Below are 18,505 nucleotides of genomic sequence, written 5' to 3' on the forward strand. Positions count from 1 at the left end.
TTAAAAACGCTCCACCACAAAGCAGATTTAAAAGTTAATGCGTCCCGAGTCCGCGGTTGAACACATGCGTGGTACACATACACGCATGCGTCTTGAAGTTTGGCTGAAGGGTTCCTGCTTTTTTTAAGGATGCTGCTAAGAACGAGCTTAAATCATTCGCCGCAACGCTTAACTAGAGTGAAAGGTACATTTAAATAAGGGGAACTACCAAAAAAAAAGGGGAACTAGATGTGCGTGTGTGGTTAGTTCGTTTCATCTTGAAGGAGGCTGAGAAAACACAAGAGAGATTAAACATGAATTATCCCAAAAGGGCTGCACAACAATTCCGGATGAACAATAGCAAGGTTACAATCCGCTACGTAAGCACACCTTAACTTTTTCACCGTACAACTGCCAAGAGCTTTTGAAGCACACGTCTCCCGTAGTAATGACTTCCCGGGAAGCCAATTTCAAAATCTCATATAAAGGATTTCGAATGCGTCCAACATTCCATCTCGTACCAGTGAATTCCATTCGCCGCTCATTTCGTGACCGGGATGGACCAGTATTTTAACAAAGCTCTAGAATTGGGTCCGCACAAGGTCCCAATTTTGCTGCCATTTTGACCACGTTCCTTTTCTACGGGATTTACATTGAATTATGGAGCTATATCTGGACACACCGAAAGATGCTTTCTTTGTCTGCAGGAGGAAAACCGGAATTTAATAGAAAGGGCTTTGTGCGAATACAGGAGAAAAACCATTAGAGTTCATCCTTGAGCTCTATTCTAGTGTCTGTGTGTATGTATTGCCTTTTGTTTGGTATAAACTCAGATATAACTTCAGCATGTTTGAGAGATTTACAGAATAAAGGTGTGCATGCGTTAGTTCGCTACGCCCAGGATTTGCCCTTTTCGGAAATTACGAAACGAAAATATAAAACAAAAAACGAGGACACACCGACCGGGCGCGACCTGGAAGCGTCGTGCAGGATCCGTACCGTCGCGTTCTTATCTTTCTGTTTTTAATTTTTATTGCAAACCATTTGCCCCAAACGCTTTTGTGCGCCGGTGTATGCGCCGCGTTGTGAGAATTATTATTATATCCCGCAGGGTACTCGATCGGGCGCTGGAAGTGATACCCGTGCCAATTCTGGGCAAACCCAGTTTTTACCACGCTCCACCGCGAGATGATTTATGTCCATCTCGGAGACCCTGGTTCTCGACTCTCGATTTAATATGCTGCGAGTGTTGCGAACCATCGACACAAATCGTAGCGAACATGAGATAACGCACACACACGTACACATATAAAGGAAGGAAGAGGGACTGGGTAAATTAAATCATCTTCCTTTAAGGGACAACATCTTTTACAAAACAGTAGAAATACATAAGATGAAAAGTGTTGTTGAAGAAGATTTTTTCCTCACCTCGGACAGCAAAAGTTGCAACGGGGTTTTAATTCTTTTTCACCCAAAAGTGTAGGTTTTTTCTCCTTTGCGTGATAAGATAAACACAAAAAAAAAAACGGTGTCAACAATGAGGGAAACTTTAGGAAACTGCATTATAAAGTGTAATTTCTGGCCAATTTCCATCAAACTGCACATCCACAACGATGAACATCAACAGGATGTGATGAAGATGAGTTAAGAAAGAGTTTACTTTGGGTAAAAGAAGGGTATGAGAAAAAAAACGTGTCAATGTAGCGACGGTACAAACCGTAAGCAACGTACGCCCAACTATTTGCAGAAAACAAAAATGAACCAGTTACATCCCCGATGGCAACATCCCTTTCTGCGCTGCTGTACGCTTTCCCAACCGTACTTTGGGAACGCTCCGGAGAATGCTCTCATACTTTGGGGCAAACTTGTCGCTTTCCATTTAACTTTCGCTTCGGGGTGTAAGGGTCATCCTGGAGTAAAAAGTTTGCTCCACCGTCAAATGTGCAACAGCCACACATAAACCCTTATCGTGTAAGGGTAGCTCAGGGGATGGGGGGTGGGAAGTGTTGTAGGAAAATGAAATGGAGACTGCTGACACAGAGGGACAAGTTTCGTAGAGTTCCAAGACCCCCATGAGAGCAGTTACTTTTGTTTCTTCTTGGGATGCGGAGGTGACTTTTTTGTTGCTGTTTCAGCAATGTGACTGTTGCGACCACTGCTTGATGCATCCTGACAGGATACGGGGAAGTTTAGATAACCAGAAGATGGTCCATTTTTCTCCTACATGCCAAGGTGTTCGAAGTGAAGGAAAGAATATACTAAGAACTTACTTCAAAGCGATTGTTAAAGTTTGTTTAATAACGAGAGGTGTTCAAGTCAACAATCTATTATAAGAACTTGGGGGTTTCAGGCTATTTTCATTACAGAAGTGACAGGATATCAGCATTAAATATGCTTCAAACATATCGAAAGAGTTTTTAGAGGATTAAATATCTTGATTTCAATTCATTCTCGATATATTGTCCATTGTTCGGCAGATATTTAATAAATAACTTAACATTTCGTAGACTCCCAAGTATTTCTGTAAAAGTAAATTCGAAACGTATCACTATTTCACCATCTTAATCCGAATTAGTGCAGACATTTAAATACATTTTGGAGGATATTTAGAACATAGCAAACACTTATATGAAACTAATATGAATCTGATGCGCTGTTGCTGCCAGAGCTGCTTAAAATGGCAATTTTACCTTTTTTATCAGTACGAAACATTCCAAGAAGAAAAAATGGCCCATATCCGCCAACATAACATCGGTTACATCTTTCGCACATAATGTGGCCACAGCATGATGGCAGTGGTGGTGATACAACATCGTTCAGCAAAGATTAAACCTTAACACCAGCGCACGTGTTGTGATGTAATTTTCTCCCTCTCTCAAAACCATGCCCTTTTGTGTCCGACGCCAAACTTTGTTAAAAGCTCAAGTACGCGCCATTTCGCGCTAATTGATTCCTGTCGGCACAATTTTTAGTTTTACGTAAGATTCCGTCAAAACCGCCGCCTCAAGGGTATCCCGTCTCCCGTTCCACCGAATCGCTTCACCATATGATCGTAGGCGCTAAGTGGATTTGATTCTTAGGTTCTTGAGCCCTGAATGTTTTGTGAAAACTTCCGTACAAGAATTTGTGTTGAAGTTTGCTATTACCACACCCCCATACAAGCTGGCCAGCATTTTCTTTTAAGAACGATTTTTCGGCCCTCTTTGTGTGCCGCTAGCTACTACTGCACCTTGTACAAGATTTCTTTTCTTTTTAATGTCCAAACATCGAGGGCGGATTCTGGCGAACTTGCGATTTACTTGGAAGTTACTCCCACAAAACTTTGCGGAAGTTGGCAGAATACTTGCCACACCGAATCAACATCACCGCGTCGTGATGGAAGGAAACGAAAGAATCGGACTGTTTAAAATCTGCATTTTAAACACGGCCAAAGGAACTTTCTTTGGCAAATCATCTTCCGCTCGAGACGAACTCTTGTGAACGATTTGCAATCCACCCTCAAAACTGGAACATCTGTTTCTACGTTGTAACGTCTGCATTACATCCTGTGGGTCAATGGTTTAAAAAGCGTCGAGCAAAAAAAAAAAATAAACAAAAGCCCCAAACAAAAACTAAACAACAAACAACTGTTGCCGGTTTGTTTTGTACAGCAAACTTGCTCGATGTATAGTGTGTGGCACAGCACTAGACGTTGCCATCTTCCTGCATCTCATATAATGAGTAACGAATGAGGCTTACACGAAGAAGCGAACCTGGGAATAGGATTATATGTAGGACTTAAAAAGTTTATTCATTTCGTACCATTTTCTTGAAATTGGATCATTTTACGAGTCGTCGCGTTTCACCCCGTTATGTAGCTTCCCATTCCCTCTAGATAAGACAAAACTTCGATTATTAACCTGAATTACAAATGGTACCTCCTTCCAACGCAAATTTTTCCCCTTCTCTTCACTCTAGATGCATATCATTTCGGCATGATTTTTAATGAACGAATTTGGCCACAATTTTCCAACCCCCCCAAAATAGTAAAGCATGTAAATGAAACACCCTACATTCTGCAGGGATCGAGCGAGAGCTTTTTTTTCTGCCCAACCGAACGAGCACACCCGATAAAAGCACACCCTGTCACAGCAGGATATGCGAAAATGATGCAAATGGCGCTGCTTTTTCCCGCCGGTGCTTGCTGCAGTGTGAAACTTTTCCTCAATCACTACCGACCGACATCAAAGCGGCGAAAGAATCACGTGCGCCTTTGCAGGGGGACGACACGGTTTTGTAACCGGGTACCGGAGGGCGTTCCCAGCAAGCACGGAGAGACACGTTTGCTTGTTTACGACAGCAATTATCGAAATCCTGCTCATCCGCCGGAAACTTCTGCCTTACTGGGTGGTTGGTTTTGATCCTGCATTTTGATCAACTCCCCCGCGGTGCGCGATCTTCACCCTCCGTCCGGGGGGTGGTGGGTGAACGTGTTGCACACCACCCTTCTCCCGCTCCCAAACTCCCGCTCCTTCAGCTCAGCAAGAAAGTTTCAAGAGCCTTACAAAACCGAAAACATCATTGCTGGTTGGTGTAACCCTGAGATCGGCCCCGGCAACTTTGTCTTTGGGGAGTGCTTATGCCGGGGAATGTTTGTTTCGAGAGACCCAACTGTGCCTGTTGACTTAAGCGTCTCTCCTTAAGACGGGCGAGGGCGGTCCGACGGTTCGGAAAAACGTGCCATATTGTGTGCCGTGAGGCCCTTTTTTTGATGTGTCGCCTGAAAAAGGAGGATCTAATTGACGAACACGGAGAGGACACGCACCTTCATGGGTATCGGGTTAAACTTTATCACATTGTAAACTCGCATTTTCTGCCTTTTTTTGTGAATGGTTTGCGGTTTTGCGTTGCGAAGAAAATTGCATTTCAATTTCATAAAAGAGGCCACTTTTCTTTTCACCCCTGCTGTGCTAAGCACCATTGCTCCGGGGGGTGGGATTTGGATAGAACATGATGCGTGTGTTTGTAGCAATACGCGACAGGATAAAGCATTCCTACCAGCTCTCTACCATATTTTCTCATCAACGTCAAAAGCATCCGATGAAGCTGGTGTGTGTACGATAGGGTTAAATCCACCCAAGACACCATAAGCAAAACGAAACGAAACGTGGAACGGAGGCATTTTCCAAATGCCCAATGTGACCTTGCGCTTGGCTTGTCTGCTAGTCGGCGACGTTACCAGCCAGTGGTGCCTCCCGAAGAATCGTCAAGAATTTGCCTCATTCTGGTGCCGGGCTGCAGATATGCTAACTTTGCACTTTTAACCGAACTCACGTTCAACGTCGGACAAATAAGAAACGACGCGCCTGAAACCGTCATTGGCAGAACGTGACTAATCTGTGCCACTACAACAACGGCCACACACACATACATAAGTGCGGAGAGATTGGTTGCCAGCGATAATGTTCAACGTTCTTAGGCACTCCCCCGGCTGACCTTCTCCCACCAGGATCGATCGAACTTTAGCCTCTCCCCGGGCTCTGGGCCAAGGATATGCTCAGATGCATCGTTTCCGATAGGGAACCGTTCAACAAAACCCAGCGAGAGCAAGTGCAGCGAATGCAAGAGGCATTTGGTCAGTTTTGTAATTGGTGAGGGTTGCACCTAATGCCGGAATAATTACCAGTATCACTGACGAAACAGCGCGCTGCAGAATTGTGTGGTATGCTCATTACTGAATCCTCGGGCTAGGAATGGATTGATTGCAGTTAGTAACACGTTAGCGATGAAGAATCCGGCCTGAGTAATGCGAAACTGATGCTTTGTGCCGTGTGCCTTCGGACGGAAGTATTCCAGAGATTCATTTCATGTAATTGGTGTATATTGCGGATTTCTGTAGGTCAAATTAACGTGGATAACGAACGGAATCTCGAAATGATTCCCCAACATTTGTAGAATATTTAATATAAATTAACTAAACGACTGATGTTATATAACTGAAGACCACATAGGAATAATCTTGAGAAATATATCAAGATCTTAAGATTTGGAATTTATTCGTTTTCCTACACCACATTCGACGTTGGGGGCATTTTTGGCGCTTTTGATGACAGTATCGTAGAGTCGGGAGTAATAATATCGTAACAGCGTAGGTTGACTGTAACTGAACGCAACTTCCTAAACACGGACAACTTCAGCTTCAACTTCAGTCCATCCCGGGCACTACAACCTTCCATAAATGGATGACCTTCCATTCGGCAAAGCCAGTTCCTTCGCTTCTGCGCTAAAGATTCGTTAAGGAAACGGACTGATTTAAGCTAATCCCCAGCCAGCCACCGCTAAGTCATCCACCATCCATTGTCCATTGGCAACGATGATGAAAATATACGAGGCGTATATCGTTTCCATCTCCACAAAAAAACGCTCCCCAATAAGTGGCTCAGCTTTTCCACCGCACCGCTGCCTTAACCATCAACATTTATGGAACGACACAGAGATTTCAGGCGGCGTCGAGAATGATATCCTTCACAGCGGGAACAGGGCGAAAACCATCTTTATCGAATCAATAACTTTGCATTTAAAAAAGTAAGAGAGGAAGCAACAAAAATAGAGACAGGGACAATATGCTACGGGTTTGATTTGGAAGTACCGTCGAGTTGGGGGGTTCATTTTCCTAGCTTCAATCCCTGACAATTACGAATGTGCTCTCCGAACGGGCGAACGATCCTGCGTTTGGGCGAAAGGAAGTAAATAATAATGAGCGGTGGCTCTGGCGGCCCAGAGCACCGTCCACAGATGGCAAAAGATGGGTTGGGTGCTTCAGCCCTTTTTGGCCTTTTGTTTTTAGTCTATGAATATTCAGCAGCCATCTGTTGGCTCGCACAACAAAGACCGACAGATCAGCCAGCTGTTCTGCAGCCGATGATCCTTGGCGGATGGTTGGGCATTGGGTTCAAAGTGTATTCCCACTTTATTCCTTCACACCAAGAATGCGAAATACCGCATCCGACAGTGCAAATTATTTTGTGGAAGTAAAACAAAGAAAAAAACAAAACAAATGCGACAGAACGAAACATTTCTAAAACCGAGCATAATAAGGTGGCGTTCGAGCATCGGCAGAGAGGATTTGCAGGATCGGACTTCGGTGTTTGTGTATCGTGCAATTTGATAATTTCGAACAGTGTGCTGCTGCCGTTCCTACAACCAATGCTAACGATGCACATAAAGATAAGAAACTTGCAGGCAGACAGGAAAGCAAAAATAAAATAAAAAAAAGCAATCCACGCGAAACATTGCACTGGCCGCGTTCTGGTAGAAAGGCATAAGCCAACGGATGTAACAAAGCATCGGGCTGGTACACGTTCGTACCCACCTAGTGTTTGGTTTGGTTTGGTCTTAATCCCCCGTACCTTCCTTCCAATTTGCATCGGGTTTTCCCTTGTCCCTTTGGTCCTTTGTTTTTTTTTTTGGGGGGTTGGCAGAATTCTTGCTTCCATTACTATTGTTATTGCACGTTCTAAACTGCAATATCCTTTTATTTCGTTTTCGTTTTTCTCAGCCGAACTGGGTTTGCCTACTGTGCCCGCACCAAGTGTGCAGTAATCTTGCCAATGCAATTGCATTCAAATGAGGATTTTATCCAGGTCGGTTCTTTTTGTGTGCACTTTTCTTTTATTTTCTTCCAAACGCATTAAGATAAGCGTAGAAAACTAAGTGCTTTCACATGACCGATCCAAAAAGGGGAAATCGTTGGGAATTAGGTTAACGGCTGGATGTTGCATTTTCGTGTACATTTACAGCCAAATGATACAATCTTTACTGGCATTATAAGTATAGTACAATTTTTACATATGCTGATTTGCTTAATTTCAAAGCTTCAAAAAGATGCTTAAGTGGGCTGGAAGTGTAAAAAACAGCGTGTGGTAGAATATTAATATTAATATTAATTAACTTAATTACTGCATTATTTTTATTTAAAGTCATGTGTACAATAAGCCTGAAAGTATGCAATGATTTGTTTTATAATTAATCATTTATGTTTTTTCTACCTGTAAATGTTAGGAAAACATAAAACTAATTGCAGATCTCTGACTTTCCCTTTCCCATCCCTTACTTTTCCCGAACCGGAACAGAATAATCACTTTACAGGGTATCAAATATTCTCTTTTTTTTAATTATCGAAAGAACTCATGGACTTTGAATTGAATGTACCAAAAATTTAATAACTCTGTTTAAGCTACAACCCCACGAACGTACCACAGCGAAATAAAAAAACGCACCATAAATGAGCAAATACGGTGAGCGTATCAATGAGTACACCGCAAAGTCCTTGAAAGTTTTAAATCAAACGAAAAAAAAAGCGACATTCATCAGGCCATGCATCACCGACCGTACGAGAATGGTTCGGACAAATACAAATCGGCGTATATGAAAGCTTTGCCACGACTGTGTCTAAGCTGCTGGCGCGCTGCAAACCACCACATGGCATGCATTTAAACCCACCTTATACAGTCATCCACAGAAATGTCGCGATGTGAATGCAAACGAACCCCCTACTATCTTAAATTCCACACCCCCAGGAGATCATTCCATGCGCGCGTGTAAATAGGAACGCTCCAATGTGAAGTGTACTTCGCGCACTGATCGCGCACATGGATGCCAATCGCAGAGCAGTCAAACCAAACAAACCGGGAAGGATTTTGAACCGCTTGCAGTGTAACTGTGCGAGAGTAGCTTTACAAAATACGCAACAAGTCCACAAACAGATATCGCAACCACTAGCACACCACGGGGTCAGTTTGTCGGAGTGCTTGTTTTATTCATTTATCCATTTGTATTATGCATTTATCATAACAAGTATGGAACTTTTTCTTCCACTGCCGCTCGATTCTACAAAATTCTACACGCATCGGGCCGGGGCCGGGTTGTATTCCACTTCGATTCTCCTACAAAGCCTTTCATGCCAATAAAGTACTGCTGAGTACCTGACTGTTACTTGTTGAGAGCTACGGCCATTATACAAAGCTTTGGATCGATTTTGCTATGCCATCATCAGTGCGCACACAGCACCCGACCAACCGTGACTCAATCACGAACGAGGAGTCATCATCCCAGATCGTCAGTTCTGCGACAACCAACCAAAATTATTTCCCTCGGTCGGATGGGATTGCGTGGGCGAATGGTTTCAAGTGAGCTTTTAGCATACGGCGTACGTGCGTGTGTGTGTGTGTGTGGACATATTGAAGACGTAAAGCTGGCAAAGACACACATACAATACAATCAATCGAGAAATCGAAAGGAGTCCCATGCAGAAATTGAACGTGATGAGGACTTGAAGAAGAGCAGCACAGGAGGCACAATACACAATAGCGCAAGCGAAAGGATCCATTGTTTGAGTTGCCTCTGTTAGTCCCCAATGTTGGCGGAGCGCCGGAAAGGAACGAGAGATCGTATAGATGCAATTTATGCTTCTTTGGCGGATTAATAATGAGACCCATGTTTCGTGACCCGATCAAGACGTGCCTTCCTCACGACATACAGACAACGTGGTCGACGGCAGGGGATGGATGTGTTCGGTGGGACGCAAAACTGGGTCGTCTTTCGGTTGCTAATCCTGATTGCGGTAAGATTTATCGCCGTGCAACTATCAAAAGGTTAAACTTTGGACGGGATTGGCCGCTCAGCATAATAACTATCCTTTCGCATGGGAGGCATCATAATTACACGGCATTGTGCATAATTGTTTAATGTTGGAGAAGCGCAAAAGAAATGACAAGCGAAGCTCATTTTACACATCATTGCTTGTGGGGCGGTATGTACCATATGGATCGATAGACATGAGCAATTTAGTCAACGATTTGAATAGGCAGCTTTTGGCTGGGTTACCCAATAAGCGAAGACATAATAGTGCAATAGCGTGAACATATTGAATGGAGTATTTTGTGCCATATTTGACACTGGACCATCGATGACCAAGATATGATACGAAAGACAATTTTGCGGTTGGTAAGGAAAATGTTGACTTACTGTATAATACACAGAATTTAAGTTCAGTTTCGAAGTTATAACATACCCATGGAGTGACTCTCGCAGAGTCATATAAGGTCAACATAAAAAAGTTCACTGCACAGGCTGGACTGGTTTCGAAACATTCAACGCGACCTGCTCTCGTACGTTTTGTTTTATGAACAAGCAGCAATCTTTTATTTGTATTACTCGGTACTGCAAAACGATGAGAAATGCGAGGACAAATGAACAAATGACGCAAAACAATATAGCACAAAGAAAGGAGCATAAAAGCAAGCTACAGCAAGGCAACACGAGGGTCTTAGGTAGGACGTATTCGAGACCATTGGCTTTCGGGGGCCCTTACACCATGCTAGCGGGTGGAATTTCAATTTGGTTGACTGAATTTAGATTGAGAATAAATAGCACGACGATGGCACTGTCGACTGTGTCACACCAAACGGCGCACCGGGTGTGAGTGACACTATAATGGAGTGGTGCTGTGTATGTTATGTATATTCCTTTTCTGGATTCAAAATAATAAAATAAAACACTCTCTGCTTCACTAGCGAGATGGGAAATATGGAAACACAAATCAAACAGAACGCAAGACATCCACTCTGGATCGTTTCCAGTTTCGGCTCTGTCATCGTGCTGCTTGTCAGTCGGAGCTAGAGATGTGGGTTGCAATATGAAGGGACAAAGGAAATACAATTATAATTCCAACAACACTCCACCACTATACTGCTAAAGATGGTTACTGATAAGAGTTGTAACGTCAACCACCTACCATACGCAACGATAAGATGGATGCTCAAGTACAAGATAGGTTCGGTGTTACATGTTAAATAATGACCGAAGAAACTGTTTTGTAAGATTTATGGGCAGTATCCGCGTTTTAAAAACTGCTTGTACAATAATTTCACTGCTCCTTTCTCTAGTGCTCACTAGCGAACTTCAACATCTTGAGTTTATTTCAAAACGGAATTCATGGCGTATCTTAAGCGTAATGAGCAACTTATGTTGCAGGGATGACGCGGGAAAAGACAGGGTGAAATGGAGACGGGCAGATTGTCGGGTAAGGCGAGTGCCCTCTTATAGCAAAAGGTAACACGTAGTAGCACCAGCTGCTACCGTTGTTGCACCTTAATGAGATGGTTTTGCTTTCAATATTCCGTCGAAATGGAAACACCCCGCACTCGCATCACTCGCAATGGTCTCGCCGCTGCTGGTGGATGGTAATGAAAGCATCTTAATTGCGATGAAATTGCTTCTTATTGTAGAACGGTGAAAACGACTTGGTTAATATGGCCTAAATATGAAAAATAATTTGGCTACTTTACATAATTAACACGATTCACGATGTATTTCAATGGGTGAATACCGAATTTTGTAGACTTTCGTTTGAATGTGTCTAGATATTGATACTAACTAAGCAAGCAAACAAGTAGCAGGAGCGATTTCAATGCTCTGATTCGTCTCCTCAATTTCGTAGCTTCATAGACATGAAAGCTTATGAGCGTTGTTTCATCCTAGCCGTCCTGAGTTCAAATCTCCTCTTTCAAACAAGGCGGGGAGAATCTTATGACAAGTTCCAACTATTATTTAGTAACTTCTATCCATTCCCTTATCAATTGGATGGAGGAATTACTGATGAAGGCCAGTACCCAGATCCGACGATTCAAGATTATAAAATATGCGATTGTTCTCTTGGGCTTGGGCCAGAGGTTTCGCCCACCAATGGTTTATTTTTCCCACTACTTTAGATAAAAGATAAGCAATGTAATCATTCCGCTACACAACTTACCTCTTGAGTCGTAGTAGTCGTCCTCATCTTCATACTTTTCTCCCTTCACCTGATGATGGCCATGGAAACTGCTGCTAGCAACCAGCACCAGCAGCGTAAGGAGAAATCCTTTCGCCGGCATCATTGCGTTACGACGCACCAACGCACACAAACACGGATGCTTCTGTTTCGAAGCAAAACACGTTCGGCACCACTCCTACACGCGCGGGGAACACAAAGGAATCAAATATCTTCGACGGTTCCCACTGGGACTGTCGTCTGTGTATATACTGTACTTTTTGCGATAATTTCCCCGATGTTTACTAGCAATAGCTGCAAGTAACTAAATCAACGAGATGAACACTACACAAAACACTTGGACACATGCACACACACACACACGCTTTCCCTGCAGCAGTACGCACCGTTATTCCATGCTTGGGGATAGGGCCAGTGGGAAATCTATTCCCACACACTGCGGAGACCACTCCGGCACTGTTAACTCCTGGCTGGTGGTGTGGATGGATCCTTCTTCCAATCCGACACTATATTAAACCTTTAGGATAACCACAAACTCACACCTTTATTGCACGCATACACTAACACACTGGAAGATACAGAAAAAAAAACGTATTTTAATTAGGAAAAGTGCACAAAACACAAAGGCAGGCGAGGAAACACTTTTAATTTAAGAAAAAAAAAACGCACACACACACCACGCTCATAAGAACTTTGGCATAAATGCAGGAGCAGCGTGAAAATACGTCTGTTTTGCCTCAATGCATACGCGAAACAAAAACAAGCCCGACACAATAGACACAACATACATCAAAGCAACACAACATCGCTGCCCAGTGTGCGCTGCTAATGTATGCAATCCTTTTTTTCCTTAACCACAGCATAAAATTTTGATGAGTGCGTCCACACACACACAAACACGCACGGCGAAACAGGACGAACGACAAATAAGGTACGGTGCTTGCACGCACACTAACGTAAATGGGGAACCCGCAATACAAATACACCCAACAAGAGCAGCAGCACACTGAAGCAGGTGAATTTGATGGCGTAAAATCCTTGAAATTCCTTGATGCTTGCTGCTAGACGTGTGCATTTTCTAGCTTTTGTTCCACTTTAGATACCATTTGGAACTTTATCAATAAACCCAGGGATGTCACATTAAACGTTCATCACAGCATGCTGCTTTGTTCACAACTTTGACGTAAGTTTGTCTACAAAGAAAGTTCGTGGCATGCACCGAACTTTGGGATTGTTTTCGACAAACATCAGTGCACCTGTACCCTCAATCACAGTTATAAATTTGCTCTTCAATTGCAACATGCACCACACTATTTCGCAACTAACACAGCAGAGTGCAGTTTCTTAGCTTACACTTCCAACCCTTTTTCGTAAAACAGGTTTGCTTCGAGGGCCTTTCGAAGTCTTTCGAAGAAGTTGCAGCAAACCGCGCGCGATGTTGGACAAACCAGCCTCTCACAACAAGGCAGCCCATGACATTCTAACGGGAAACACAAGATGCTCAAACCAGAGGAGGCGATGTTGGGATTTTGCTTTCACTTGTACAATTTGACTGAAAAAAATGTGATAAAATAGGGGTAACTTCTTCAACCCCTATGGTTACACGCACTTGCGAACATTCATCTGGTGGTGGGGGACTACTGAAGAGTAACTACACTTGAATCAACACACCGGGTGTGTTTCATGCTTGCGTTGACCTAGAGTGCGTGTTTCGGAAAGGTTACGCACACCTGAATTGAACATACAAGTGCGGCAACGAGAAGGATTTCGACAAGAAAAAACCACCCTTCAATGTCGAATGGTTTGGTGTTTTCTCTTTCTCCATGCCGGAATTGCCGGAAGTGGAAAGGAATTGAAAGGAGTTAAAGCCAAACATCAACAACATGAGGTAAGACGAGCAAAAAAAAAAAAAAAACAACCCCGTAACAACACAATTTGCTGCTGATGATGATGAGTCACACTGTTAGAACTTGTACGCACACACAGTCAGGATAACACACGGCGTTTCACACACGCATATCGGATACAATTGGTTTTTGTTGTTTTTTTTTTCGATTCTCACACCACCTTTGCACCCTATTTTCCACACCGCGACCCTTCCGTGTATGCACTGCACCACCACCTTAATCGCTCACACACAACCCGTCGAACGAACTCCCCCACCCTGCTGTGAATTATGGGTTGTACGCGTGAAAAATCACACCTCGCACGCACGGTGTGACGCTGCAGCACTGCTGTTTTATGCACCTAAAGCACCACCAGGGCTCTGACAGCACAATGTGTGACACCTTTCACGAGCACGACGAGAACGCGTCAGCGCGACGAAAACTCCATACCGATTTTGCACTGGGAAGCTTGCCACCCTGCGAGCACTGCGTGAATATATGTTGTACGGCGAACACCCGTTGTGCATCACCATCACAGTACGCACGCGTGAATTTTGCCCACTTACGCGCACCCGTAAATGTTACCGTGCTCCGGCTTCCTTACCAGCAGTGACAGATTTTTCGACGATTTTCTCCGGCAAGCACCGCACGACAGCAGCGTATGTAAGCTGCGTAAAATCTTCAACGCGAATGAAAAAACAAGAAAACGCGTTTGAACATGTTGACGGATAGTCGGAGCAGCACGGATTAGCGGGACAAGTAAGATGACAGTAAGGTCCTGTTTTGCTGCACAAAGTAGCAGGTCATATCATACGCTCAGCTGGACGCCATATTCAATTCGATTAAATTGTGTGATTTTATTTGAATTAAAAAAAAACCCCTTTGGTGCTGATTTTCTCATTGTATCACTAAAGAAAAGCAACAAATCATTACAAAGTTTCGTGTTTTAATTACATATGATTTCAATTAAACCGTAAAATCGTACGGTTTGAAACTTTCGCGGAAGTTTTTCACCATTTCGTCCTCTTGCTCCTTCGTGCAGTTGCACTGCCGCCAGTCAGCTTTTTCCTCACAGTTTAGCAAATTGTCCGCACAGATAACCTCCCGTCCGAAATGCAACGGAAACATTTTCATTTGTCGCGTCAGCATTACCGTCCCGTCGGGAATTTCCGCCACAAAGTAGGGTCCCCGTTCGGGCAGATCACTCGGTCCGCTCAGTGTCGGTACCTTTTCCAGCTGAACGCTAAACTCTTCACCCTTATCCTCCAGCACGTGCTGTATCTTCCAGGCTACGTTCTCATCAATACCGATGGCGTTGATTTGCAGGTGGCCCGTTTTGAAGTTGCGCTCGTAGAAGAACACTTTCTGATCCCGGTCGGCGTAAAACTGTGTAAGCGCTTCTTTGAAGCGTACTAGCTCGGCCCACTGTGCCTCGGACAACAGTGCCGCACACTGGATGTGTGTGATGGAGAGGATCAAGATGTGCGTTTCGGTGATGGGTCCCTTCGCTAGGGCTAGATAAAAATAATCCCCCACCGATATGATCAAATGCTTCTCGATGCTACCGGCAGACAGACAAAACCAACACTTTTCCTGATCGAACGTTGGCCTGGTACGCTTTTGGCCTTGGTTTGGTTCGTTGCTTCTACGCTTATTTCGCCGATTATCATCGTAAGTGTTCATGTCGTAGAAGTATTGATCGTCTTTCTTGTCAGCTACGTCTCTTTGGCTTTCTGTGAGCAGCGATAACCCTACGTAAGGGGAAGATATTTCATCGGTGGTTTTCTGTATCAAATCCAGCACACGCATCTTTTCGACCGGCGTTATGCTTAAGGCGTAAATGTGTTTCTTCTTTTCCGCATTTCCGAAGCTAGCCAATCCAACGAAACGTGTTGCCAACTCCATCTGTGTGCTTTTGTCCGGTACATTTCTAATATGAAACGAACGAGTACAAATATTATTAAATGGTCTTAACACGATGAGATTTTCAACTTACCGGTACGGTGGTGATTCGTAAAATTCATCATTAAACCCACAGAAGTGGTACCTTGGTTTTACGGCATTTGCCAGCCATGAAACCAACTTCGAACTGTCCTTTGCATTCTCCTGCATACCAAAGGGCCACTGGGATGTTAGCAGTATGTCAATACCTCTAAAATCTCCCATGTTAGCCTTGCTCGCTAAACACGAGTCACGCACGGCAATCGCGTCAGCTTTATCGTAACTCCACTCGTTACGTTCAGACGATTCCTCTGAGCTTGCGATGCCACTGAGGTAAGCAATTTTAAGACCACCAGATGTTGTATAAACGCCTCGTTTCCCTAGGTAGCTGAGATTTGTGCATATATCTCCATCATCGGTGTCTACATAGTGCTGAGCGAGTTCCTTGCGAGTAGGGCCAAGTATGTAAACCGGTGCAGCAACTGCAAAGGAAACAATGTGTTATCGCTTATCGTCATCACCAAACGTTCACACAAACCGCTACCTGTCTTTGCATTCCTTTTGTACTCCTGTAGTACTTCCACTTCAGGATTGGAGCCGAAAAAATCTCCGACGCACAGCACCAAATCGAACGGTCCGCTCTTCTTGTTTACGTTCTCAATGCGCGCGAAAAATGTCTTCAGTTTCCCACGTACATCGCCACATACTAGCCTAGAAAAAGATAATTGCATATACGTTACTGCATTTCTTTTCTGTAAACCACCTAATGCCATCGACTTACAGCTTTAATTTCTGCTCCATTTCGGTGAAATTCCCTCCGACGCAAGCGATTCTTTGCTGTAAACAAAACTAAATCACAACCAATTTGACAGTCCGTTCTTTTGCTGAGAAATGATTTTTGCCTGATTTAATTGTACACAATAAAATTTTCTTGCACACCAAGGTTTGTACATCATACGAAATGAAGACCACACCACGTGCTTTTTTATTGGTTCCAATTTTCCATGACTTTTTTTTTTAAATTACTCAGTTTCTAATATAAATTAAATACTATTTCAGGTATTCAAAACATTGATTGCAAAATGTTTTACTACTAGCCTTATATATCACTATCAGGTTCAGCTTCTCCTACTGTCGGTGCTACCGTAGCCGTGGAGGAATCATCGTAGCTAACAGACGTTCGATAGTTTAATGCTTGTGCTTTGAACGCGTAATTAAACGGATATTCTAGTGTAAAGTGAAACTTTAAAGTAGGTTTTATCCCGCGTGCCGGATCATCTGGTAAATCTTGCCATTTGGTGAACTGGAACGCATATCCTAGCAACTCCAAATACCCGTTTATGCTTAACTTTTGTCCATTGCACACAATTTCTCCGTCTGTGTCCGTGGTACAATTAATTTCCATTGCTTCATTATTACTTGTTGTGGTGTTTTCATTTTCTTGAAGCATACCTTCGGTCGATTGTAGGGTGTACGGTTGGTCCGTAATGTTGCTTTGTGGATTGCTGGAGACAGAGCTGGCGTCGGGAGAATAAGCATTGTTGGTTGTTTTGTCATCCAGACACGTTGCCGCGTTAAAAGAGAGCAGTTCACATGCCGATCCTTCGTATGGTGCGATGGTGGAAGAATCGTACTGCGATTCACTTGTGGGATAGTGATCAGGCCACTCCGTAGTCGCTTCATCGTCATTTATGTAATCCTTTGATACGCTTACAGACTCATCGTTATCCTCGGGTAGAACCGTGGTTAATGGGTTTTGGCTAGTACGTTTCCGTCCAGGAATATCCCAAGCACCATCATCCCATTCCATTTCGTCGTAACCCGGACGGGACTTTGATCTGGCTGTCTCAGAGGCCATTTTGTTGGCTTCTGTCGGAGTGTCGTCGTTAGTGATAGATGTCAGATCGTATTCAGAGATGTCAGGTTCAGTGCTAGACTGATATGCATAATCTTCGACTATTGTGTGGGCCGTAGAGTTTTGGGAGTCTTTTCCATATACCAGGGTTGAGTAGTATTGCTCTTCTGTAGGATCCAACGTATACGCCATGTTGGACGGATCATTTTCATTCGTTTCGTCATAATTAGAATCAGGAAGGTTTTCGCTTATAATCATTTCATCCTCACCATAAGTTTCGGTAGTGGTATAGCTAGCACTTGTCTCGCGCACTAGTGACTCCGCTCCGTCTACATAGAGTGATTGTGTCGTATCGTAGTACATTGGAATGCTGGATGTAATCTTCGTATTGATAGCACTTATAACAGTCGTAGGCAATGAATTCGACGTACTGGAATCAATGTTGTGTTGCTGTTTATAGTTTTCTATGATTCGTTCATGTGGAATATAGTCACAGCATTGCAAATGTTCTGGTACGCAAATCTCCTTCTCGATGTTGTAATACATCTTGTAAGGACATCTGGAGAGTAGTAAAATTATTTTAACCAGTGTTCCGTTTAAAACAGTGTTTGTTACTCTGTTGTTGACTTACTCATAGCGAATTTGATAAAAAGATCCATCGATGTTGGGAACACAGCGATAATACAGCATACAATCCTTCGCCGTACGAAACTGACCATGTATGTGACACTCAGGGAAATAGTCTTTGCTGAAGTTGTGTATAATTTCCTCCTAGAATGGGAAAAGTATAATGAAGGATATAAAAATGGCTTTATCTTATGCCCTGTTTTCAGTAACACTTGCCTGCGCTTCGTAGCACTTGCTCGAAGACGAACACTTTTGTAGATCCGGATGAAAGAAAGTCCCCGATGGACACTGATAGACGTACTGGTGGAAGTTGTAGTTATGCTCTTGACATTTGAAATAAAAAGAACAATTGGATGGTATCGGGAATAGTCCTGGAAAATGGAAAATGGCACACATGTTAAACAATCA

The 18,505-nt window shown here is 43.5% G+C and overlaps 2 protein-coding genes across 3 annotated transcripts in view; both read right to left on the minus strand.

Moving 5' to 3' along the window:
* The window catches only part of LOC128305528 (calsyntenin-1), an 81,109-nt gene extending 68,772 nt beyond the window's left edge, over positions 1–12,337 (minus strand). For both annotated transcript variants that reach the window (XM_053043019.1, XM_053043018.1), the window contains exon 1: positions 11,771–12,337. In XM_053043019.1, coding sequence (XP_052898979.1) covers positions 11,771–11,894 — 124 coding nt within the window. In that variant the 5' untranslated portion in view covers positions 11,895–12,337. The remainder of the gene's footprint in view (positions 1–11,770) is intronic.
* A 2,273-nt stretch (positions 12,338–14,610) lies between these two features.
* On the minus strand, positions 14,611–16,448 carry LOC128303688 (CWF19-like protein 1 homolog). The gene is made up of 4 exons (XM_053040732.1): positions 16,397–16,448; positions 16,160–16,326; positions 15,671–16,097; positions 14,611–15,604 (listed from the first exon to the last, which is right to left on the minus strand). The coding sequence occupies exons 1-4, from the start codon at positions 16,414–16,416 to the stop codon at positions 14,641–14,643; spliced, it is 1,578 nt and encodes a 525-aa protein (XP_052896692.1). The 5' UTR covers positions 16,417–16,448; the 3' UTR covers positions 14,611–14,640.
* Positions 16,449–18,505: the final 2,057 nt, after the last annotated feature.

Source organism: Anopheles moucheti, chromosome 3 (genome assembly GCF_943734755.1).
Source record: "Anopheles moucheti chromosome 3, idAnoMoucSN_F20_07, whole genome shotgun sequence".
Classification (NCBI taxonomy): Eukaryota; Metazoa; Arthropoda; class Insecta; order Diptera; family Culicidae; genus Anopheles; species Anopheles moucheti.